Below are 24,601 nucleotides of genomic sequence, written 5' to 3'. Positions count from 1 at the left end.
CCCAGCCCCACCCCCACCCTGCCCCTGCCTCCGCCCAGCCCTGCCCCTGCACCTGCCCCTGCACCTGCCCCACCCCTGCTGCCTCCCAGCCCTGCCTTCACCCTGACCCTGCCCCAGCCCCAGCCCCCGCCCTGCCCTCCCTTGTCCTGCTTCTGCTCCCGCCCTTCCCCCGCCCACTCCACCCCTGCTCTGCCCTTCCCCGTTCTGCCCCAGTCCCTGTCTCAACCTACTGTGTGCCTGCCCGGCGCCTCCCCCGCTTGCCACTCCCTCCCGTGCCTTGATTCTGCCTGCTCTGCCCCCAGCTGTCCCACCCCGTCGCTTGCCCTGCCCTGCCCCACCCTGGGGGCAGCCCTGTGCCCACCTGCCCTCCTGGGGGTGCTGCTGGAGACGGGCCCTGTCCCAGCACATGCTGTGAGGACCCAGTTCCCCAGAGAGCCCTGGGAGCGTGGGGGCGGGGGGTTGGGGCGGTGCCTCTGCTGACGGCCCCTCCGCCGCAGGTACAAGTGCGAGTGTGAGCCGGGCTGGGCTGGCACCAGCTGCGACCTGAACAGGAACGAGTGTGAGTCCAGCCCCTGCCAGTTCGGGGGCACCTGCACGGACTACGTGAACGGCTACCGCTGCAAGTGCAAGCCAGGCTTCCAGGGTACGTCCCCCCACCCAGCTCCGCGCCCGCTGGCGCCGCCGCCCCGGCTCACCTCCGTCTCCCTCCTCTCCAGGGACCTACTGCCAGACCAACATCAACGACTGCCTCTCCAGCCCCTGCCTCAACAAGGGCACCTGCATCGATGGGATCGCCAGCTACACCTGCCTCTGCGACCTGCCCTACACAGGTGGGGCCAGGCTCCCGTGGGGGGGCCTGTTTCTGGGAGCCAGGAGGGTGGGGTCGGGGTCCTGGTGGTACTTTGGGCAAGTCTGGGCCAGGCAGAGTGAAGTGGGGGGTCCTTATGGTTCTCAGAAGGATGGGGGGCATCCATGTGGTTTTGAGGGGATGGGGGGGAGCCCTACGATTGAAAGGTGGAGGGGATCCCTGTGGCTTTGGGGGGCAGAGGATGGGATCCCTGTGGTTCGGGGGGGCAGGGAGAGGATCCCTGTGGTTCTGGGGGCTTGAGGAGGGATCCCTGTGGGTTTTTGGGGGTCAGGGAGGGGATCCCTGTGGTTCTGGAGACGGGTGGCAGAGGAGGGGATCCCTGTGGGTTTTTGGGGGGCAGAGGAGGGGATTCCTGTGGTTCTGGGGGGGGTGAGGAGGGGATCCCTGTGGATCTGGGGATGTGAGGAGGGTTAGGGTTAGGCAAAGGAGGGGATCCCTGTGGTTCTGGGGGTATGAGGAGGGTTCGGGTTAGGCAGAGGAGGGGATCCCTGTGGATCTGGGGGTGTGAGGAGCGTTCGGGTAAGGCAGAGGAGGGGATCCCTGTGGATCTGGGGGCGTGAGGAGGGTTCGGGTTAGGCAGAGGAGGGGATCCCTGTGGATCTGGGGGCGTGAGGAGGGTTCGGGTTAGGCAGAGGAGGGGATCCCTGTGGATCTGGGGGCGTGAGGAGGGGATCCCTGTGGATCTGGGGGCGTGAGGAGGAGATCCCTGTTGTTCTGGGGTTGGGACGGGCAGGGCCCCGCTGACTCTGGGTGGGAGAGATGGAGCTGCTCTTCCATCGTCCTCTTCCACCTGCAGGCCGCAACTGTGAGAATGTGCTGACCCCCTGCTCCCCAAACCCCTGTGAGAACGGGGGGGTCTGCGACCACACGCCCGACTATGAGGGCTTCACCTGCAGCTGCACCCCCGGCTGGCAAGGTAGAGACCCTCCTCTGCTCTCCCCTCCCCTCCCGGCCCTGCCTGCTCTGACCTCTTCCCTTTCCTGCCCCGCCAGGTCAGAGGTGCCACCTGGATGTGAATGAATGTGACCGGAGCCCCTGCCGGAACCGGGCCACCTGCACCAACCTGCTGGGCGGCTACAGCTGCGCCTGCCGCCCAGGGTACACCGGCACCAACTGCGAGACGGATATTGACGACTGCACACCCAGTGAGTGGGGGGCAGGGGCGGGGCAGGGGCAGGGTCCCACCCCCAGCTCACTCAGCTCAGCCCCCACGACCCCGCCAAGGCCCCAAGCAGGATCCGGCCCTGCTGGCTGCAGGCAGGGGCTCAGCCAGGCACACTCTCCCCTCGCGCTGCTTGCTGGCCCAGGGTGGTGCTGGGGGATGTTGTGCTGTGCCCTGGGGGGGGCGGCCCCCTTGTCATTCCCGCTGGCCCAGGGTGGCACTAAGGGGCGCTGTGCTGTGGCGCCGGGGGATGGGGGGTTGTTCAGTTAGGGGGAGGGAAGGGACCCGCTCTCGCAGTCTGCTCTGACGCAGTGCCCCAGGGTAGGGTAAGGGGCTCTGCCCTGCAGCAGCCCTGGATCACTGGAGGCTTCTCCCCAGGCCCTGCCCAGCCTGGCCTGCAGGTTCCCTTCCCCTCCCCCGGTCAGCCTGGGCAGCAGGGCTGTGGGGCTGAGGAATGGCGGTGGCTCCCTCCGCAGAGGGGAGTGGCTGAGCCAGCGGGGAAAGGCCTCTGGCCCGTGGGTGCCTGTGCTGAACGCTGGGGGGGTGTTCCCAAGACGGGGCCTGGCCCTGGAGCGGCTGAGCTGCCGTGACGCCTACTGGCAGTCAAAGGGCCCTGCACACCCCTTGGGACTCTGCTATGAACCTGCCCACAGACCCTTGCCTCAACGGTGGCTCGTGCCAGGACAGCGTCAGTTCCTTCTCGTGCACCTGCCTGCCGGGCTTCACGGGCCTGCGCTGCGCCAGCGAGACCAGCGAGTGCCTGAGCAGCCCCTGCCGCAACGGTGCCACCTGCACCGACTACGTCAACAGCTTCACCTGCACCTGCGCCCCTGGCTGGGCCGGCCTGCACTGCGAGCACAACGTGCAGGAGTGCACCGACAGGTGAGCCCCACCCCTCAGGCCAGGCCGGGCTCTGCACCGCGAGTGCACCGACAGGTGAGCCCCACCCCTCAGGCCAGGCCGGGCTCTGCACCGCGAGTGCACCGACAGGTGAGCCCCACCCCTCAGGCCAGGCCGGGCTCTGCACCGCGAGTGCACCGACAGGTGAGCCCCACCCCTCAGGCCAGGCCGGGCTCTGCACCGCGAGTGCACCGACAGGTGAGCCCCACCCCTCAGGCCAGGCCGGGCTCTGCACTGCGAGTGCACCCACAGGTGAGCCCCACCCCTCAGGCCAGGCCGGGCTCTGCACCGCGAGTGCACCGACAGGTGAGCCCCACCCCTCAGGCCAGGCCGGGCTCTGCACCGCGAGTGCACCGACAGGTGAGCCCCACCCCTCAGGCCAGGCCGGGCTCTGCACCGCGAGTGCACTGACAGGTGAGCCCCACCCCCCAGGCCAGGCCGGGCTCTGCACCGCGAGTGCACCCACAGGTGAGCCCCACCCCTCAGGCCAGGCCGGGCTCTGCACCGCGAGTGCACCGACAGGTGAGCCCCATCCCTCCGGCCAGGCCGGGCTCTGCACCGCGAGTGCACCCACAGGTGAGCCCCACCCCTCCGGCCAGGCCGGGCTCTGCACCGCGAGTGCACCCACAGGTGAGCCCCACCCCTCAGGCCAGGCCGGGCTCTGCACCGCGAGTGCACCGACAGGTGAGCCCCACCCCTCCGGCCAGGCCGGGCTCTGCACCGCGAGTGCACCGACAGGTGAGCCCCACCCCTCAGGCCAGGCCGGGCTCTGCACCGCGAGTGCACCCACAGGTGAGCCCCACCCCTCAGGCCAGGCCGGGCTCTGCACCGCGAGTGCACCGACAGGTGAGCCCCACCCCTCAGGCCAGGCCGGGCTCTGCACCGCGAGTGCACCGACAGGTGAGCCCCACCCCTCAGGCCAGGCCGGGCTCTGCACTGCGAGTGCACCCACAGGTGAGCCCCACCCCTCAGGCCAGGCCGGGCTCTGCACCGCGAGTGCACCGACAGGTGAGCCCCACCCCTCAGGCCAGGCCGGGCTCTGCACCGCGAGTGCACCGACAGGTGAGCCCCACCCCTCAGGCCAGGCCGGGCTCTGCACCGCGAGTGCACCGACAGGTGAGCCCCACCCCTCAGGCCAGGCCGGGCTCTGCACCGCGAGTGCACTGACAGGTGAGCCCCACCCCCCAGGCCAGGCCGGGCTCTGCACCGCGAGTGCACCCACAGGTGAGCCCCACCCCTCAGGCCAGGCCGGGCTCTGCACCGCGAGTGCACCGACAGGTGAGCCCCATCCCTCCGGCCAGGCCGGGCTCTGCACCGCGAGTGCACCCACAGGTGAGCCCCACCCCTCCGGCCAGGCCGGGCTCTGCACCGCGAGTGCACCCACAGGTGAGCCCCACCCCTCAGGCCAGGCCGGGCTCTGCACCGCGAGTGCACCGACAGGTGAGCCCCACCCCTCCGGCCAGGCCGGGCTCTGCACCGCGAGTGCACCGACAGGTGAGCCCCACCCCTCAGGCCAGGCCGGGCTCTGCACCGCGAGTGCACCCACAGGTGAGCCCCACCCCTCAGGCCAGGCCGGGCTCTGCACCGCGAGTGCACCGACAGGTGAGCCCCACCCCTCAGGCCAGGCCGGGCTCTGCACCGCGAGTGCACCGACAGGTGAGCCCCACCCCTCAGGCCAGGCCGGGCTCTGCACCGCGAGTGCACCCACAGGTGAGCCCCACCCCTCCGGCCAGGCCGGGCTCTGCACCACGAGTGCACCCACAGGTGAGCCCCACCCCTCCGGCCAGGCCGGGCTCTGCACCGCGAGTGCACCCACAGGTGAGCCCCACCCCTCCGGCCAGGCCGGGCTCTGCACCGCGAGTGCACCCACAGGTGAGCCCCACCCCTCAGGCCAGGCCGGGCTCTGCACCGCGAGTGCACCGACAGGTGAGCCCCACCCCTCAGGCCAGGCCGGGCTCTGCACCGCGAGTGCACCCACAGGTGAGCCCCACCCCCCAGGCCAGGCCGGGCTCTGCACCGCGAGTGCACCCACAGGTGAGCCCCACCCCTCAGGCCAGGCCGGGCTCTGCACCGCGAGTGCACCCACAGGTGAGCCCCACCCCTCAGGCCAGGCCGGGCTCTGCACCACGAGTGCACCGACAGGTGAGCCCCACCCCTCAGGCCAGGCCGGGCTCTGCACCGCGAGTGCACCGACAGGTGAGCCCCACCCCTCAGGCCAGGCCGGGCTCTGCACCGCGAGTGCACCCACAGGTGAGCCCCACCCCTCAGGCCAGGCCGGGCTCTGCACCGCGAGTGCACCCACAGGTGAGCCCCACCCCTCAGGCCAGGCCGGGCTCTGCACCGCGAGTGCACCCACAGGTGAGCCCCACCCCTCCGGCCAGGCCGGGCTCTGCACCGCGAGTGCACCGACAGGTGAGCCCCACCCCTCCGGCCAGGCCGGGCTCTGCACCGCGAGTGCACCCACAGGTGAGCCCCACCCCTCCGGCCAGGCCGGGCTCTGCACCGCGAGTGCACCCACAGGTGAGCCCCACCCCTCAGGCCAGGCCGGGCTCTGCACCGCGAGTGCACCGACAGGTGAGCCCCACCCCTCCGGCCAGGCCGGGCTCTGCACCGCGAGTGCACCGACAGGTGAGCCCCACCCCTCAGGCCAGGCCGGGCTCTGCACTGCGAGTGCACCCACAGGTGAGCCCCACCCCTCAGGCCAGGCCGGGCTCTGCACCGCGAGTGCACCGACAGGTGAGCCCCACCCCTCAGGCCAGGCCGGGCTCTGCACTGCGAGTGCACCAACAGGTGAGCCCCACCCCTCAGGCCAGGCCGGGCTCTGCACCGCGAGTGCACCCACAGGTGAGCCCCACCCCTCCGGCCAGGCCGGGCTCTGCACCGCGAGTGCACCCACAGGTGAGCCCCACCCCTCCGGCCAGGCCGGGCTCTGCACCGCGAGTGCACCCACAGGTGAGCCCCACCCCTCCGGCCAGGCCGGGCTCTGCACCGCGAGTGCACCCACAGGTGAGCCCCACCCCTCAGGCCAGGCCGGGCTCTGCACCGCGAGTGCACCGACAGGTGAGCCCCACCCCTCAGGCCAGGCCGGGCTCTGCACCGCGAGTGCACCCACAGGTGAGCCCCACCCCCCAGGCCAGGCCGGGCTCTGCACTGCGAGTGCACCCACAGGTGAGCCCCACCCCTCAGGCCAGGCCGGGCTCTGCACCGCGAGTGCACCCACAGGTGAGCCCCACCCCTCAGGCCAGGCCGGGCTCTGCACCGCAAGTGCACCGACAGGTGAGCCCCACCCCTCAGGCCAGGCCGGGCTCTGCACCGTGAGTGCACCCACAGGTGAGCCCCACCCCTCAGGCCAGGCCGGGCTCTGCACCGCGAGTGCACCGACAGGTGAGCCCCACCCCTCAGGCCAGGCCGGGCTCTGCACCGCGAGTGCACCCACAGGTGAGCCCCACCCCTCAGGCCAGGCCGGGCTCTGCACCGCGAGTGCACCCACAGGTGAGCCCCACCCCTCCGGCCAGGCCGGGCTCTGCACCGCGAGTGCACCCACAGGTGAGCCCCACCCCTCCGGCCAGGCCGGGCTCTGCACTGCGAGTGCACCCACAGGTGAGCCCCACCCCTCAGGCCAGGCTGGGCTCTGCACCGCGAGTGCACCGACAGGTGAGCCCCACCCCTCCGGCCAGGCCGGGCTCTGCACCGCGAGTGCACCCACAGGTGAGCCCCACCCCTCCGGCCAGGCCGGGCTCTGCACCGCGAGTGCACCGACAGGTGAGCCCCACCCCTCAGGCCAGGCCGGGCTCTGCACCGCGAGTGCACCCACAGGTGAGCCCCACCCCTCAGGCCAGGCCGGGCTCTGCACCGCGAGTGCACCGACAGGTGAGCCCCACCCCTCCGGCCAGGCCGGGCTCTGCACTGCGAGTGCACCCACAGGTGAGCCCCACCCCTCAGGCCAGGCTGGGCTCTGCACCGCGAGTGCACCGACAGGTGAGCCCCACCCCTCCGGCCAGGCCGGGCTCTGCACCGCGAGTGCACCCACAGGTGAGCCCCACCCCTCCGGCCAGGCCGGGCTCTGCACCGCGAGTGCACTGACAGGTGAGCCCCACCCCTCCGGCCAGGCCGGGCTCTGCACCGCGAGTGCACCGAGGGGTAAGCTCCCTGCCGTGCTGCCAGGCCCCACCCCCGCCACTGAGAGGCTGCACTGGGGCCCGTGACTGAGGAGTGGTATGGGGATGGGGCGGAAGAGAGGGCAGGGAGGTTGGGTGGCAAAGGGGGCGTGGAGCTGACTGCCTGTGTCCCTGCAGCTCCTGCTTCAATGGGGGCACCTGCCTCGACGGGGTGAACTCCTACACCTGCCACTGCCGGGCCGGCTTCACAGGCACCCACTGCCAGCATGAGATCGATGAGTGCCAGTCCCGGCCCTGCCTCAACGGGGGCACCTGCGTGGATGGCGTGGAGTCCTACCGCTGCACCTGCCCCCACGGCTACACCGGCGCCCAGTGCCAGGTGCGCCCGCCCCCGGGGTGGGGAAGAGAAGGGAGCCCACCTGGCTCTGTGTGTTGGCTTGGGGTGGGAGGACTGGCATGGGGGCCAGGGAAATGCGTTCTCCTCCCAGGGCAGGCACCTGCCCCCGGCCCTTGCTGGACTGGAGCGTTGAAACATCCCAGTGTATTGTGGGGTGGGGGGCCTGGCCCAGGGTGTGTGTGGGGATCCAACACCCCAGTGCGGTGGGGGTCATGGGGGCCAGGGTCTGGCCTTAGGGGGTCAGTGGGGAGTGGGGCCTGGGGTCAGTGACCCAGCCCAGCCAGCACTGTGTCCCCCCACCCTGCGGCTGTCCCCAACTCCCCTCTTTCGCAGACTCTGGTGGACTGGTGCCGGCACTCGCCCTGCCAGAACGGGGGCCGCTGTGTGCAGACAGGCACAGCCCTGACCTGCGAGTGCCCAGGGGGCTGGACCGGCCGTTACTGCGACATCCCCAGCGTCTCCTGCGAGGTGGTGGCAGCTCACCGAGGTGAGGGCTTCCCTGCGACGGGGCAGGACTGACTCCGCCAGGCTTGGGCTGGAGGGGGCCTGTCCTGGGCAGGAGCTGTCCTTGCTCGGGGGCTCTGCCCTTCGGCACCCCAGCAAGATGTGGGTGTTGGGGGTGCCACTGGGCAGCCATTTTAGGAGGAGTGTCAGCTCAAGCACAGCCTGGTCCTTGCCCTGCCCCAGCCACATGTGCTCATTTATGCTCTTGGTTCCCCCACGCTAGTCCCAGTGGGGAGGGTGAGGGGTCTAGTGGGTAGAGCAGGGGGCAGGGAGGTCAGGACTCCTGGGTTCTATCCCCAGCTCTTGGAGGGGAATGTGGTCTAGTGGTTAGAGCGGAGGGGACGTGACAGCCACACACTCTCCTTTTGTAACCTCTGTGCCCTGGTTGCCCGTCGGAGCTGCGCAGGGCTGGGGCTCGGGCTGGGGCTCAAGCGTGAGGCATCTCACTCTCTGTCTGGGGCAGGGGTCTCCAAGGAGCACGTGTGTCACTACCGCGGCCAGTGTGTGGATGCCGGCAACACCCACTACTGCCTGTGCAAGGAAGGCTACACGGGCAGTTACTGTGAGAGCGAGGTGAACCCCTGCCAGCCCAACCCCTGCCAGCATGGCGCCGCCTGCCACAGCTTCATCGGCAGCTACGACTGTGAGGTGAGCCCCGGCTGCAGGAGCAGTGCTCCTTGCGGGCGCAGCCGGGCCGGGGGATATTGGGCTCCCGCTGACAGGCCCGAGAGCCAGGACTGCTGGGTTCTCTGCCTGATTCTGGACAGGCAGTGGGGTCTAGTGGCTGGAACTCAGGAGCTGGGTGCCAGGACTCCTGGGTTCTAACCCAAGCTCTGTGCTGGGGGTGCATTGTGCTCACACCAACAGTGGTTGGCAGCATGAGGCCTTGTTGAACCCTCTGCAGCTGGAGGGGCTGGAGCCGAGGGCTGGGCAGCCCTCGCATGGGGCCCTGGCCCTGATGGGGCTGGTCTGTTGTTCCTTGCAGTGCCCGCCAGGGTTTGAGGGCAAGCACTGCGAGTACGACATCGACGAGTGCCAGTCCCACCCCTGCCAGAATGGAGGCTCCTGCATCGACCTCATCGGGCGCTACATCTGCTCCTGCCCGCCAGGGACCCTGGGTACGGCCAAGCTGGGCAGTGGAGGTCGGGGAGGGGCGCAGGCTGCAGGGCCAGGGGACAGGAGGGAGGGTGCCTGTGAAGTGAGGAGCTTGGGGTGCGGGGAGAGGCCCTGGTGATGGGCTGGGCTGCTGGGTGCTCCGGCTGTGGCAGAGGCTGCAAGGTCCATTCCCCCCAGGCGTCCTGTGTGAGATCAACGAGGACGACTGCGCCCCAGGCCCTGGCAGCCGGGCGCGCAAGTGCCTGAACAACGGGACGTGTGTGGACCGGGTGGGTGGCTACCGCTGCAACTGCCCCCCCGGCTACACGGGCGAGCGCTGCGAGGGCGACATCAACGAGTGCCTGGCCCAGCCCTGCCTGCCCCAGCACACGCTGGACTGTGTGCAGGGCACCAACGATTTCTACTGCCTGTGCAAGCCGGGCTACACCGGTGAGTGCGCTGAGGGGTGGGGCCACACCGAACGAGGGGAGGGGCTTCATGGGCCATGTGACCAGGAGCGCTGGGCTAAGGTGCATCCCGATGAGCCCGGCTCAGGGCTGCAGCAGGGGGAGATCTCTCCCCAAAGCTGCCGCCGCTGGGGGAGGAAGCCAGCCCAAGGCACGACCCCCTGCCCTACCCTGAGCCCACCCACACCTCGTGCACCCCACCACACCTGGAGCTGCCCTTCTTCACCCCAAACACCTCATTCCTGGCATCGCCCCAGGGCCTGCCCACCCGCCAGGGCCCCTGCCCCCCAGCTCCACCCCAGACCCACACTCCCAGCCAGAATCCTCACCCTCGGGCACCCCAGCCTTTGGCCCAGCAGACTGTTGCACTCGGGGTGGGAGACGTCAGAGGGAAGCTGGTGCAGGGGAGACCCCCGGTGGGCCCCTGGCTGGCACAGGGGCTGGGGGCTGTTCTGGGAGCAGTGCTGGAGGCAGCTCTCTTCTCCCTTGGGCTCCCCCCGACCCCGCAGGCCGTCGCTGCCAGAATGTCGTGAACACATGCGAGTCCCAGCCCTGCCAGAATGGGGGCCAGTGCAAGCTGACGGTGAACATGCCGCTGGGCTACACCTGCCGCTGCCCCCCGGTGAGTGCCGCTGGGGGCGGGGGCTCCTGCTCTCCTGCTCCAGGCCTGGTGCCGCAGGGCAGGGCTTGGGGGCTGTGCCCGGTGCAACAGGGGAGCTCCCATCCAAAGAGGGCATTCTGGTGCCACGGGGGGTGTTGGTCCTGGTGCTGTGGGGGCAGCAGGCTGGCCTTGCTGTGGAGAGGGGTCCATGGCAACTTGGGTGGGGCCGGGAGGGGTTGCCACAGCACTTGGTGGAGGTTGAGGGAGGGTTGCCATGATGTCTGGGGAGGCTGGGGGAGGGCTCCATGGCTCCTCTGGGGGTTGGGGGGGAACTGGGAGGTGCTCCATTGTACCATGGAGTGGGGTAGTAGAGGGGGTACATGGTGTCTTTGAGGGCAGGAGGGCGAGTGAAGGGTTCTGTGGCACCTCGGGGAGGTGGGGGGTGAAGGGTTCCATGGCACCTCGGGGAGGGTGGGGGCAGGTGAAGGGTTCCATGGCACCTCAGGGAGGTGGGCGGGGGGGTGAAGGGTTCCATGGCACCTCGGGGAGGTGGGCGGGGGGGGTGAAGGGTTCCATGGCACCTCGGGGAGGTGGGCGGCGGGGGTGAAGGGTTCCATGGCACCTTGGGGCGGTGGGCGGGGGGGGTGAAGGGTTCCATGGCACCTTGGGTTGGTGGGGGGCTCTGTGGGACAGGGCACTGGCCAGCAGGCAGAAAGTGAGCTCTGGTGCAGCGCTGAGGCTGAAGGCGCTAATGTGATTGTGGTCTGCCCAGATGGGCAGCGAGAGGTTCTTGTACCTGGCACTGGACCAGCGGCTGTGGGACCCTGTGTCCTATTCTGGTGCCCGTGGCTTGGGGTGCTGGTGCCTTGCTGAGGGGCCCTAAGAGGGGAAGGCTGCCGAGAGCTGCCTGGTAGCGACACACCTGGGGAAGGGGGGTGGGCTGGGGAGTGAGCCCTGGCTGGGAATGGGAGTTTGCAAACAGAGCTCCTGGGGCTGGTGCCCAAGCTCTGAGATGATTTAGTGGCTGGGAGCTGGGGCTGGACTCTGCTTCGTGGACCATTTGCAGTGGAGCTGGGCTGCGGCTGGCTGGCCGGCTCTCTGTCACGTGGGGATTCCTTCAGGGAGTTACAGCCTGTCCTACATGCACCCACCGGGTCCCATTCTGGTCCTGGTCCCACTGCTGCTGGGCGGGGGACGGTGCTGGTTCTGGGTTGGTTCTGCTCTGGGTCCCACTGCTGCAGAACAGGGGTGGTGCTGGTTCTGGTCAGGGTCCCAGTGATACTGAGCAGGGGGTGGTGCTGATTCCGGGTTGGTTTGGTTCTGGGTCCTGGGGGAACAGGTTCTAGTCGGGGACCAAGTGGTGCTGGGCAGTGCGGGGGCTGGGGCTGGGTTGGTTCTGCTCCAGTTCCTGGCAGTGCTGCTGCTGGTCAGGGTCCCAGTGGTGCTGGTTCTGGGTTGGTTCTGCCCCAGGTCCCGGCGGTGCTGGGCAGGGGATGGCTCGTTCTTCTCCACAGTCAGTGGGGGCCCAGGGGCCTGTCCTGACACCATCTCTCGCCCCCTTTGCAGAACTATTCGGGGCTCAACTGCGAGCGGAGCACACTGTCGTGCCGGGAGCTTGCCTGCCACAATGGGGGCAGCTGCCAGCACACGCCGCTGGGGGCCCGCTGCTCCTGCCTGCCAGGCTTCGCTGGCATCGACTGCCGCCTGCGGGCCAACGGCAGCTGCAGCAGCGCGCCCTGCCTCAGCGGGGGCACCTGCAAAGAGCTGCTCTCTGCCCCCCACTTCCAATGCCTGTGCCCCAGCGGCTTCTCTGGCCTGCGCTGCGAGCTGAGGCTGCAGCCCCCCGCCGAGCTGCAGTGCCTGCAGGAGGGGTGCAGCGCCAAGGCCGGTGACTCCTACTGCGACAAGGAGTGCAACAGCCCAGCCTGCAAGTGGGACGGGGGCGACTGCTCCCTGCTGGTGGATGACCCCTGGAAGCAGTGCGAGGTGCACCACTGCTGGCAGGTGTTCAACAACAGCCAGTGCGATGAGGTCTGCAACACGGCCGAGTGCCTCTACGACAACTTCGACTGCAGGAGCCGCGAGCGCAGCTGCAAGTAAGGGGGGGGCGGCGCTGGGGCCCGTGGGGGGCTGGGGGTGACTCCTTAGATGGCACTGTCCCATCAGGCTGCGCTTGGGGGCCTCTCCCCCTTGCTCCCCGCTGAGGGCGCTGTGCAGCTGGAGGTAGCGTCTGGCGGCGAGGTTGGAAAAGGTGGCCCCGGGCACATCCCCTGGTGTTTGTCAGGCTCAAGGCTGTATTCCTGCTGCCGTGCCTGGGCCCCTGGCGCAGAGGTGCAGCCCTGGTGGGTTGGGGTGCAGAGTGCCCAGAGGGGCGGAGGGGGGCTGGCCCCGGGTGGGGCTGTGCGCTGAGCCTGGCTGTGGGGCATGGGGGCTGGCTGAGGTGCAGGGCTGTGGTCGGCCCATCTCGCAGGGCTGTGCTGTGCTTTTGGAGCCAGTGCCTGGGGTGCTGGGCAGCGGGGGGCAGGTGGGGTCCTGCACGGAGCCTGGCCCTGCCCGGGGGGCCTGGTGCTGCAGTTAAGGTTCAGTGGGTGGGGAGCCGGGGCGGGGGGGGGGCATGCTCTGAGCCTGGCCTGGCCCTGCCCCCCAGCCCCGTGTATGAGAAGTACTGCTCGGACCACTTCGCCGACGGGCAGTGTGACCAGGGCTGCAACAACGAGGAGTGCGGCTGGGATGGGCTGGACTGTGCCCACGAGGTGCCGGAGCACCTGGCCAGTGGCGTGCTGGTCATCACTGTGCTGCTGCACCCCGACGAGCTGCGCCGCACCAGCACAACCTTCCTGCAGAAGCTGAGCGCCATCCTGCGCACCTCACTGCGCTTCCGCCTCGACAAGGACGGCAACTACATGATCAAACCCATCTACCGCTCCAGCCGCCTGCGGCGCCGCGAGCTGGACCCTGAGGTCATTGGGTGAGCAGTGGGCTGCAGCTGGGGTGGGGGAGACACAGCCCTGCGGGAGGCAGCGGGGGCGGGGTGTGTGCCGGGGGGCAGTTGGCACTGGCAGGAGGGACCAGTGGCAGCAGAGGAAGCAGGACTGGGAGCTGGCACCACGACACAGCCCTCTGCTCTCAGCGGTGCCACGTGGCTGACTTCCCTGCCTCACTGCCTGTGCTGGTGGGGGGTCTGGGTGGCTCAGCTGGTGTCTGTGACCTGCTTCCTGGGCTCTGATGGCAGCAAGGCCCAGGGGGACCAGTGTCGAGGGGCTTCCCCTCCTGCCAGGCCCTGGGGGCAAGGCCAGCGTCCAGGGGCCGCCCCTCCTTCCAGGCCCTGGGGGGCGGGGCCAGTGTCCAGGGGCCGGCCCTCCTGCCAGGCCCTGCGGGGCGGGGCCAGCGTCCAGGGGCCGCCCCTCCTCCCAGGCCCTGGGGGCGGGGCCAGCATCCAGGGGCCGGCCCTCCTACCAGGCCCTGGGGGCGGGGCCAGTGTCCAGGGGCCGCCCCTCCTGCCAGGCCCTGGGGCTCAGCTGGGAGCAGATAGGGCCTGGGCCAACACAATGGTGCGAAGATGCTCCTGGCAGAGTCCATGTGGTCCCCATGGCCTGAGCTCCTGCCGCCTGGGCCATGCCTGCCTGGGGGCATGAAGTTTTGGGGCTGGGCCTGCTGAACCAGCCCTGCCCCGGGGGCTCTGCATGGGGCGGGGGGTGCCCAGGCTGTCTACAGCCTGGGGCTTGGCACTGGGGGAGCCAGGCCCCTGGTAACTGTTCCCCTCCCTGCCTCAGCTCCGTGGTCACCCTGGAGATCGACAACCGCCTCTGCTTCCAGGCCTCTGACAAGTGCTTCCCTGACGCCCGCAGCGCAGCTGACTACCTGGCTGCGCTGGCTGCCGTTGAGCGCCTGGAATTCCCCTACCCCATCAAGGCTGTGCAGAGTGAGTGGGGCTGGGGGTTGAGCTGGGCAGGGGGCGGGCCAGGGTGAGTGTGGGGGTGAGGTCCCGGGCAGAGGGCAGATCTGAAGGGGGTGAATGTGAGGGGCGGTTAGTGGGAGGGGACATGAAGGGGGTGGGAGGAGCAGGGGGTGAGGTGTCGTGAGGGGAAGGGGGTCCCAAAAGCCAGGGTCTAATCCTCCTTCCAACTCCACAGGTGACAAGCTGCAGCCAGAGCCCCAGGACCCCATGCGCCTGCTGCCGCTGCTAGTGGTGGCAGCGGCCGTGATCCTGCTGGTGATCCTGGTGCTGGGGGTGCTGGTGGCCCGGCGGAAGCGGGAGCACAGCACGCTGTGGTTCCCAGAGGGCTTCAGTCTGAAGAAGGAGAACAGTAACAAGAACCGGCGGGAGCCTGTGGGCCAGGATGCCTTGGGCCTGAAGTACGGACCTGGCTCTCCCTGGGCCAAGCACACAGCCTGCTCCCCATGTGCAGGCCTGGCGCCCGGGGCAGCCCCATGGGCTGCTACAGCCGCTGCAGGCCCCCCACCACAAGGGGCAGTGTGCAGCCTCCATGCCCCACGGTTGCCTGGCCCTTGGGCAGTGGGGGTTGCCCCAAAGCCCCAGGTGGGAGGGGAGGTGGGCAGGGTGTGGGATCTGAGCTCTGTGCTTCCCCCTAGGAACATCAGCAAAGGGGAGAGCCTGATGGAGGAGCACTCCGATGACTGGATGGATGCGGAGTGTCCGGAGGCCAAGAGGCTCAAGGTATCTGCAGACAAGCAGCGAGCCCTGGCTCAGTGACCTGCTGTGGGCAGGATGGGTGCCGGGCTCGGCGATGGGGCGTTGGATGTGTGTGATGGCTCAGCAGCGTGCTGGGTGGGGTGCTGGGCTTGGCGATGCACTGGGGAGTCCTGATGAGCCCAACCCAAGCCCCACCTTGTGGGAGGGAAATGGGATCCCTCAGCAGGGCCAGGAGAGGACCGTCCAGCTCCACCACTGACTGCGCCTTCCCCCAGGTGGAAGAGCCGGGCGGGGACGCGGAGGACCCTGTGGACTGCCGCCAGTGGACGCAGCATCACCTGGTGGCAGCCGATATCCGCATGCCGCCCTCCATGGCCCTGACGCCTCCCCAGGGCGAGTTCGATACTGACTGCATGGACGTCAATGTCAGGGGACCAGGTAAGGGGGCTCCATCTCTGGGACTACAGCTCCCAGCATGCTGTGCAGGCACTCTTGGAGCAGTGCATCCTGGGAGAAGCAGCATCACTGACCTGCTTTGGGTGACGGAGTGGCTCCCTGCCTATGCAGCTGACCACAAGTCCCAGCATGCACCACTGCCCCAGGCCAGCCACATAGCATGCTGGGCCCCCAGCCAGTCCGGGCTTAACCCCATGGGGTGCGGCTCTCCTTGCAGATGGCTTCACCCCGCTCATGCTGGCCTCGTTCTGCGGGGGCGGCGTGGAGGCTGACCTGGCTGAGGAGGACGAGGCTGATGACTCCTCGGCCAACATCATCTCGGACCTCATCTGCCAGGGGGCCAACCTGAGCGCCCAGACCGACCGCACAGGCGAGACTGCGCTGCACCTGGCCGCCCGCTATGCCCGGGCTGATGCTGCCAAGCGCCTGCTGGATGCTGGTGCAGACACCAACGCCCAGGACAACACGGGCCGCACGCCGCTGCATGCGGCAGTGACCGCTGATGCGCAGGGAGTCTTCCAGGTGAGACCCGCTCCTTTGCCCACCCCACCGGGACACCGACGTCCATGGCCACTTCAACATGAGCCCCTTGCACCTGGGGGTGCCTAGGGCAGCCCTCACTGGAAATGCTAAGGTCCTGGAAGGCTGCGCAGGGGGAGCAGAGACTCCCAGCATTAAACTTCCAGACAGTCACAAACTGCTCCTTATGATTAAGACTCAAGCAAGAAATCCCACAGCCCTTTTGTTGCCTTCCATTTCTTGGGCTCCCAGACAGCCCCTCTGTCAAGTATAGCGAGATGGCATTGGAGAAAACTGCTTACATTCACAGCAAGGTTTGATCTAAAGGTCAGCCATGGTGCCAGGTCCCTATGGGTCTGGCAGTCACCGAACACACCACACAGCCGGCCAGACCTTCAATATCTGACCTAACAGTTTATTAGAAAGAAAAAGGCAAGAACAAGAAGAGAGATGATAAATGGCCAAAGTCCATCGGGTTCCCAGCAGTCCTGGTGAGTTTACAGGCTTGAGAGTTCCCTGGGAATGGTCCCCCCGCTGGGCTGGGTCAGCCAGTCCTTTGCTCAGAGCTTCTGTTCATAGAGAAGTTACTCCAGAGGGGAACTGTGTCAGGCTGTAGCTTCAGAAACGATACACAGTCCCGTGGTACCTTGGAGACTAACAAATGGGCAAAATCCACGTCCTTCGGTGGGCTGGAATTGAAAGCTGAGAATCCAGGGTATAGATAGTACAAAAATGCGCCAAGGAAGTTACCTGCCCTCGGTCGGACCACTTACTGAAGCAAGTTATACTGAATGTCCCTCATTCATCGCACAGGATGTAGAGGGGAGATTATCCTTGTAATGTGATAGCCGGGGAAGATCTTTATTCAAGACCAAGTAGGTAGGAAGCAGGAAAGAAGAGAAAGTGGGGAAGATGCAGCTCCTTTTAGGTTCCTTTGTCAAGTGGCTGGTACTTCCTTTATCCCAGGTGTAATTTGTCCAATACATGGCTGAGGAGGTCTGTCCCCAGCTGTGCTACCTGCCTTGCTGAGTCATAAGGTGTATCCCCTGCCTTCTCTCAGTGCAGCAGTGCAACGGCTGATGGGCCAGCAAACTGTCTGTGAGTGTCACCCAGAAACAGAGCACAGACAGATGCGCACACCTCTATGACCCCAGGTATGACGGTGACACACATGTATTGGAAATTGGCACCGTTGGCAGGTGGTAACCCTTGTGCAGCTGTTGTACCTGGTAGATCTGGCGTCACTCACCACCGTTCTACAGTCATAAGTCGTCACACCCCCACATGTCCCCCAACATTGAACAGCATCACAGCCGTGTCCCTCACCCCCTGCCTTGGCTCTGGCAGCCCCTGGCTGGCTCCCAGGGCCCCAGGCTGTGCCCACATTGGAGGCTTTCCCCAGATGCCACTTCTCGCTTCCCCATCTCATGCCCATCCCGCCCGGCAGATCCTGATCCGGAACCGCTCCACAGACCTGGACGCCCGCATGGTGGACGGCTCCACGGCGCTGATCCTGGCAGCCCGCCTGGCTGTGGAGGGCATGGTGGAGGAGCTCATTGCCTGCCACGCAGACGTCAATGCCGTTGATGAGCTGGGTAGGGGGTCTGCCGCCCTCGGGTCTCTGCAGGGAAGGGCCTGGACGGGACTATTGCAGCTCAGCTCTCCCAGCAGGGGACGCAGGCGAGAGTTGGGCTAGTGGGTTTCAGGTGGGGAGGGAGGGATGCCAGCAGAGCTGTGTTGCGGACTATGGGGATTGGGCTGGTAGGGGGCTGCGGTCAGGACTTATGGGTGCTGGCAGGAGTGAGCAGGGGCCAGTGGGTCATGACTGGGGGCACTGGTGGAGGTGGGAGCCTGGGGCTGGGCTGGCAGGGGCGGCAGGTCAGAATGAGAGATTGTGGCGGCAGGAGAGGGGGATTGGCAGAGCATCTGCTCCTGGCTCAGCACCCCTCATGGCTCGGCTTCTCAGGGAAATCTGCGCTGCACTGGGCTGCAGCCGTGAACAATGTGGAGGCCACAATCGCATTGCTGAAGAATGGGGCCAACAAGGACATGCAGGACAGCAAGGTGAGTGGCGGGTGGGCGGGCTGGGCGGGGCAGCAAGGGCTGGTTGTCATTCACTCCACAGGCCCTGCCCGCCACATGGGGCCCCCCTGTGCTGTTCCAGTGCTTGGGAGCGGGAGCCCTCTTGCCCTGGTGCCCCGCCACAGAGGGCTGTGGCCACGTTCCACCCTGTCAGGCATTCCCAGGGCTCCGGGGTTGGGGCAGCCCTTCAGCACAATCTGAACCCCTATGTCCCCGTCCCCATCTCCACCCCCCAGGAGGAGACCCCACTGTTCCTGGCTGCTCGGGAGGGCAGCTACGAGGCAGCCAAGATCCTGCTGGATCACTTTGCCAACCGGGAGATCACGGACCACATGGACCGGCTGCCACGAGACATCGCCCAGGAGCGGCTGCACCACGACATCGTGCGCCTTCTGGACGAGTACAACACGGTGCGCAGCCCACAGGGGGCACTGCCCGCTGGCCACACCATGTCCCCCCTCCTGTGCCCGCCCAACAGCTTTCTGCCCAGCCTCAAGCCCACGCCTCAGGGCAAGAAGAGCCGGCGGCCCAGTGCCAAGAACCCGGCTGGGGCTGGCAGCAGCGCCAGCCTGCCCAAGGAGCCCAAGGGGCGCAGCAAGAAGCTGAGCCTAGAGTGCCAGGGCTCCCTGCTGGAGAGCTCCGTCACCTTGTCGCCCGTCGACTCGCTGGACTCTCCCTACGTGGCCAACCCCACCTCGCCCGTCCTGGCCTCACCCGGCGTCTTCCACCCGGCTGGCTCCTCCATGTCGGTGGGTTCCGCGCCCATGGTGCACAGCATGATGGACGGGCCCTTTGCCATCAGCCTGGCGCGGCTCAGCGACCTGGGCGAGGTGGCATCGGCCCAGAGCGCCATCCTCTCCATGAACCGGGTCTCCATGCCTTCGCTGCCGCGCCAGCCCGGCTGCCTGGGGCTCAGCCTGGGCATGGTGAGCCCAGTGGCGGTGCCTTTCGACTGGCACCCCCGCGCCCCCACCTCCCAGTGCAACCCGGTCATTGGAGTGGTGCACCCGGCTGCCTCCCACCCCAACCTGCACCAGCCGGCCCAGCCCTTCCCGCAGGGGCTGCTGCTGCCCAACCACCTGGCCATGGTGCAGAGCTCCCAGGTGCTGGCCACCCCCAGCCCGGCCAAGGAGCAGCCCCCGCCGGCGCCCACCCCTGGGCAGCCCATGCCCCCACCACCCCCTGCAGCCCCCACCCTGGCCCGTGCCAGCCAGCCCATCTCACCCAAGGAGGGGCAGGGGGGTGCGCGCCCGGGTCCCCCACCACCTCCGCAGTATTACAAGGCACCCAGCGGGCAAGGGGCAGAGGATTACCCCACGCCCCCCTCACAGCACAGCTACACCCCCGGTCAGGACGGCACCCCCAAGCACTACGTGCACCTCCGCAGCGAGCACCCCTACCTGACGCCCTCGCCCGAGTCCCCGGAGCAGTGGGCCAGCCCCTCGCCCCACTCGCTGTCCGACTGGTCTGAGTCAACCCCCAGCCCGGCTGTGCTGGGGCCCTCCCAGACCCAGCTCTCCCACCTGCCCGACCCACCCACCAAGATGCAGGTGTTTGCGTGACAGCCCCCACCCTGCTCACCCACCTGGGGGCCAGTCCTGGCCCCGCCCCCCACTGTAAAAAGATAAAGATCCTGCTCTCTTTGGGTGGGGGCCGTGGCCCCCACAACTGCCATGTGGGGGATCTGGCTCCGCCTGGACCCCCTGTCCCCCAGCTGGGGGCGTGTCTTTTTTTAAAAAAAAAAAAGTCTTTTGTATAGGAAAAAAAAAAAGTCATTTTAAACAAGCGCTTTATTTTTACAAAATATTATATGTAAAGTGTCCAGTAGGTGTTGCTAAAGCACCATGGGTGGGGGTGGGGCTGTGGCGGGGAGGGTTATCTTTGCCCTCTCCCTCCTCCTCACGGTGGCTTGGTGGGCAGAGTGCCCCCCACGTTGGGGGGGAGCCCGCTTACTGTAAGTGTGTACTGGGTACGCGGCATTAGCCTGTGGCCGCCACCCGGGGCACGTGCCCCCCCCCGCAGTGTGGGGGGGCTGAGCCCCCACCCCCTCTGCTCATGGCCCCCGCAATGCGGGGGGACTGAGCCTCCCCTGCCTGGGGCCAAGCCGCCCCAGGCCCCTGCCCTCCCTGTCGTCTTTCTTGGCACTTCATCACATTCCAGGTTAATTTATTCCTTGGAGATGCCCCTGCCCAAAGGGGGCCTGTCTGGTGGGGAGCTCAGGGCAGCCGCTCTCTGAGGCACCACTGCCACCTTGGGCCCAGCCAGGCACCCCCGGCTGCTCCCACCCTCCCGCCCCAGAACGGCAGCTTGCCTGCTTGCTGGGGCCTGCTGGCGGTTCGGTGCCAGGCAGCCCCCTGCCAGCCAGCCAGCCTCCAGCCTTCTCCATTCCTGGCCTGGCTCGGCTCTCACTAGCTGTGAGCAGAGCCCAGTGTCTGGGCAGCCCCTGTGCCCGCTGTAGTGTAGAGGGGGCTCGGCCCCCATGCCTCCCTCCTAGGAGAAAGCATAGCTCATTTTTAAACTATTTTTTAAATCTCTGTTTAAATCAAGTAGCTTTGAACCAACTGGGAGCCGCTGTACAGAGCTTGGCCCTGCACCTAAGCCCCCTGGGACCTGCTGTACAGGGGCCCTCACCCACATCTTTTCCCGCAGAGGCAATCCTGCTGGGACCCACTGCAGAGCCTGCCCCTGCGCATAACCCCCTGGGACCCACTGTACAGAGCCCACCCTGACACTATCCCCCGGGGACCTGCTGTACAGAGCCCGGCCCCACTGTGCCTAATAAAGCTGTAGTTAACAAGGACCCTGTCTCTGCCCCCTCTGTGCACCTGTTCTCCCCACACCCCTGTGACTCCTCCCCCAGCACCATTTGCGGTACTCAGGGCTGCTCTCGCTCAGCTCTAGCTGAGCAGCCCATTTCCCTGGGGTTATCTCAGCTGGTCTCTGCTGGGCAGCCCCTGCTGTGGGGTGGCCCTGGGTCTGTGCCGGGGGCTTCGCGCAGTGAGGCGAGTGGCGTGGCTCTGGGCAGCGCGCTCTCTGTTTCCCTCTGGGAGGAGCAGGAACAAACAGCCACTGGCAGAAATGCCCATCCCCTCCTCCCGCGAGCTCTGCCTGCTTTCCCTGGGCCAGAGCTGTGTCTCTATCTTCCAGCCCCTGGCCTGGCTCAGTGCTGAGCTGCTGTGGGCACCCCTTCTTCCAGCTGTCACTGCCGTTGCACTTCCCACCACTGATGCCTGGTATGCAGGGGGCTGGAACTTGCCCACCCTGTGCGTGGGACAGGACTGAACTGCTTGCTGGCAGGCAGGGACCTTCCCCCCCCAGGTCGCTGGTACAAGGCACAAGGGCTCAGCTGTGCCACAGGGGGGTGGGGGGGCATGGCAGCTCTTGGCTCTCAGGAGGGCAGTGATTGGCCCAGGTTCAACGCCACCCACCCCTTTGCCTGGCACCCTGTCTCCACCCTGCCCTGCATCTCCAGGGCTCTGATCTCTCCCTGGGGGGGCCGCAGCAGCCCAGGCAGGAAAACAAATGGGCAGGTGCCAGCGAACCTGCATCATCTTGAGAGGTGTCAGCATTCCGGAGCAAAGCAGCTGCAGCATCCCTGGTGTGGCGGAGTCAGCACCAGCTGGGACGGGCGTCACTCAGTCTGTCCTATGGGGAGTTCACTGTCACAGCTCCTCCCGCCTCAGTTTCTGCAGCCCCCTGCAACGCGGTATCCACGCCGCCATAGGCTTCCTGTGCTCGTGCGCAAGTCCAGCCGGAGACGGGTTGTGAGGCAGGCAAGCCAGCCTCTAGTGCAGCCGCTCCTATGTACCCTGCTCACCTGGCACCCTGTCCCTGTCCCAGCCAGCCAGCCCTATCTGCAAACTGCAGATCAGCCCCCTGTGAGCACAGCTGCAAATGCCCCAGGAGCTGCTCCAGTGTTAGCAGCCAGGTGGCAGGTCCCAGAACAAGGGTTGCCCCTGGGCTGCTCCACCAGCATGTTGCTGGGCTGCTGGCTCCTGCGCCTGCAAGGCAGGGCAGGGCAGTCTCTGCCAAGCACTTGCCTGCAGCCCCGGGTCTCTGCGGGGGAAATCCTGAATTACGTTCCCTGCACCATCCCACCATCAGGTCACTATTAGCCCTAGTGCCTTCCTGGCTCCAGAAGTCCCATGGTCCTGCCTGCAGCCTGATCTGCCAACCTGGCTCATCCCCCACCAGCTATTTAACCGTGACATTCCTAGGGGAAACTGAGGCACACTGTACTCAGATGAAGTGCTGCAGAGAATTCCCATTTGGCCACAGCATGCCTGGCTGGCTCTGCCCTTTTCTCAGGGTGCTCTGAAGCCCTGTCAGAGCTGGACCACCCAAGCTGGCTGCTAGAAAGTCCTCTCTGGGGACATGAACAACACCGGATCAGCCTCCTAGGCACTTCCCCATTGCTGGGTGTCAGAAAACCAGCTCTCGATGTCTCTTCTTGAAACTGGAGCCCACCGGTGGGGCCAGTGTTACCCTTTGGGCCATGCAGCTACCCAGGGCCATGCAGGGTTGTTTCCAGAGGGGCAGGAACCTCTTCAGGCAGTTTTGGCTCTGATTCACATGGAGGCTTGTTTCCCTGGACAGAGCAGGAGTGAACAGCATTTGTCAAGTTCCCTGCTCAGCAGTCCCCAGGTCTGTGCCTCCCTCCAGCTCTGTGCCCAAGAAGCAATATCTCTGCTTTCCCCCAGGCACCTTCTTACAGCTCCTGCCCCATCCTCCACCCCACCCCCACTACGGCTGTACCTGCATTTGCAGCCAGGCCCACATGGCTCAGCTCCAAGCTGCCTCATGCCCCAGGAAGAGCTGGTTTGGAGCTGGCTCTGCAGCAAGGCACTAGCTGGCTTGCTCCTAGGATCCCTGCAAGAGTCCTTGACGCACGTGGGCTCTGATGTCATTGACGATTCCCTGGGCCCAGGACCGCCCCACGACTGGCAGCACCACCTGGCATAAGAGGGCTGCCCCGAGGGCTGGCTGAGATGGAGTGCCTGCCTCAAACCTACCTCCAGTGCTGGATGCAGACAGGTCTGGGGCAGGAGACAGCCCCACAGCAGGACCTGGGTCGGAGCGGGGACAGACACTGGTCACAGCTGGAGCTAAGGTGCAGCACCAGGAGAACCAATGGCTGAACTGGGAGGAAGGAGGGTGGACGGAGTTGTCACCCTGTGTGTGTGTGAAAGGGCCCTGGGCGCAGGCTGTTGATGTAATGATTTTTGTGTAAGTTGTCTTCCAACAGCGCAGCAGCCCCATGCCACTGCCCTACCCCCGCTGACTCTCCCATACCACATGGTTCCCCCGACTGAGCCCCTGAGCCTCCCTGACGCACACCACCCCCTGCACGCCTGTATCACATATGGCCCTTGCTGAGCCCCTGAGCCAGCCTACCACAGGGCACCCCCTGCTGAGCCCCTGAGCCACCCTACCACAGGGTGCCCCCCCGAGCCTCTGTGCTACACACCACCCCCTGCCGAGCCGCCAGTAACGAACTTACACACTGTTTATTAATACGCTAATTATGAAGTTTAAAAGGTGGGACTGAAGTGCTGGTGAGAGGGGGCGCACAGACCAAAGTACGGTACAAAGCAAAACGAACACAAGCTGTGCCAAATACATTAAAGAAAATAGCTACATAGAATCTCGCACCCTAAAAGTTGTTCTGATAATCTCCACAGATGAGGCACCTTCCAGGGAGCCCTGGTGCTTTCCCTAGGTCAGGCTCAGGCCAGGCTTACTCCCCAGGGGAAGGTCGAGTTAAGGTACACAATTCCAGCTACGTCATTAGCATGCAAGAGCCTTAATTTGGGTTTCTGTGCGGTCGCCACTCAAAGGTGGACTGTAGCCCGTGCTCCTGTTGATCTGCCTTACTCCTAACGGGGGCAGGAGTACTGTGCCTGATGGGGGCGCCCTGCGACTTCAATTTCACCCATCCCCACTAGGTGCGCTAAATCTGACTCCAGAAGATGGACTATGGCAGGGCTGGTCTTCCCTGGGGGGAGGATGTACCCTTAGTGGCTTCCAGCCATCAGCTGGAGTGGGGAAGCCAGGGAGACCTGCCAGCCTGGGCTACCTCCCTCCCCACCCTTCAATAGGTTTCACAATGGGTGGGACTCCTTTGTGTTCCCTCTAAATGTACCCTCTGCTCTTGGGGAAACACGGCATCCAGGATGCTTTGCAGCATCAGGGGGCATGGTCACATGGCTCTGCAAGGCCCAGTCTCCATGCTTAGGGGCTGACCCACACTGCAGTAGGAAGGTTAAGCTCCATTGTCTCTTGCTAATGAGCCATCACAGCCCTGAAGTGTGATCAGTGGGAGTGACCAAAAGCCATTGAGATACTCAGGTGAGCTACAAAAATGATACATGCACACAAATGGGATAATTGTCTGCAGTAGATTACAACCTTTCCAATGAAATCTCACATAAAGCAGAGTCCGGGATTCTTATATTCATAAGCGCATTCCCACAGACTAGGGAAAGTCCTGCCACGTGGGCAGGGTCCTCTTGCACCCCCTCCTGCCCTTTCTGGGCTCTCTTAGGATATGGATACACTAGGAGATGGGGCTGAATTTACTAAGGTTGATTTTTAGCATCTGATTTGTAAAGTCAAGGGTGCTTGTCCGCACTGGCACACGAAGGCGATGGCGCCCCAGCTTCAACTTTGTCAGCAGTGCCTGCTGCCCCCTGCGTGCCAGGTTAAGCGCCCAGGGTCTGATGGGCCAAAGCGGTGCTACGGGAGGTTCTGGAAATGTCATCGGCCTCCCATAGTGCAC

At 66.1% G+C, this 24,601-nt stretch overlaps 1 protein-coding gene across 1 annotated transcript in view; it reads left to right on the top strand.

Annotated features, from left to right (window-relative positions):
- NOTCH3 (notch receptor 3) overlaps positions 1–20,617 on the top strand; it is a 46,321-nt gene extending 25,704 nt beyond the window's left edge. Inside the window, exons 14-34 of the mRNA XM_074979555.1 lie at positions 498–643; positions 717–830; positions 1,665–1,784; positions 1,861–2,013; positions 2,684–2,912; positions 7,226–7,427; positions 7,779–7,932; positions 8,413–8,597; positions 8,935–9,067; positions 9,243–9,494; positions 10,021–10,133; positions 11,679–12,208; positions 12,760–13,080; positions 13,886–14,034; positions 14,246–14,468; positions 14,706–14,790; positions 15,042–15,204; positions 15,440–15,744; positions 17,189–17,336; positions 17,708–17,805; positions 18,060–20,617. Of these exons, the coding sequence (XP_074835656.1) occupies positions 498–643; positions 717–830; positions 1,665–1,784; positions 1,861–2,013; positions 2,684–2,912; positions 7,226–7,427; positions 7,779–7,932; positions 8,413–8,597; positions 8,935–9,067; positions 9,243–9,494; positions 10,021–10,133; positions 11,679–12,208; positions 12,760–13,080; positions 13,886–14,034; positions 14,246–14,468; positions 14,706–14,790; positions 15,042–15,204; positions 15,440–15,744; positions 17,189–17,336; positions 17,708–17,805; positions 18,060–19,385 (5,149 nt within the window). The 3' untranslated portion in view covers positions 19,386–20,617. The remainder of the gene's footprint in view (positions 1–497; positions 644–716; positions 831–1,664; positions 1,785–1,860; positions 2,014–2,683; positions 2,913–7,225; positions 7,428–7,778; positions 7,933–8,412; positions 8,598–8,934; positions 9,068–9,242; positions 9,495–10,020; positions 10,134–11,678; positions 12,209–12,759; positions 13,081–13,885; positions 14,035–14,245; positions 14,469–14,705; positions 14,791–15,041; positions 15,205–15,439; positions 15,745–17,188; positions 17,337–17,707; positions 17,806–18,059) is intronic.
- The last annotated feature ends 3,984 nt before the right edge of the window (positions 20,618–24,601 follow it).

This window comes from Carettochelys insculpta, chromosome 29 (genome assembly GCF_033958435.1).
Source record: "Carettochelys insculpta isolate YL-2023 chromosome 29, ASM3395843v1, whole genome shotgun sequence".
Taxonomy (NCBI): Eukaryota; Metazoa; Chordata; order Testudines; family Carettochelyidae; genus Carettochelys; species Carettochelys insculpta.
Note: the sequence above shows the minus strand (reverse complement) of the source record. Positions and strands in the feature narration are given on the sequence as shown.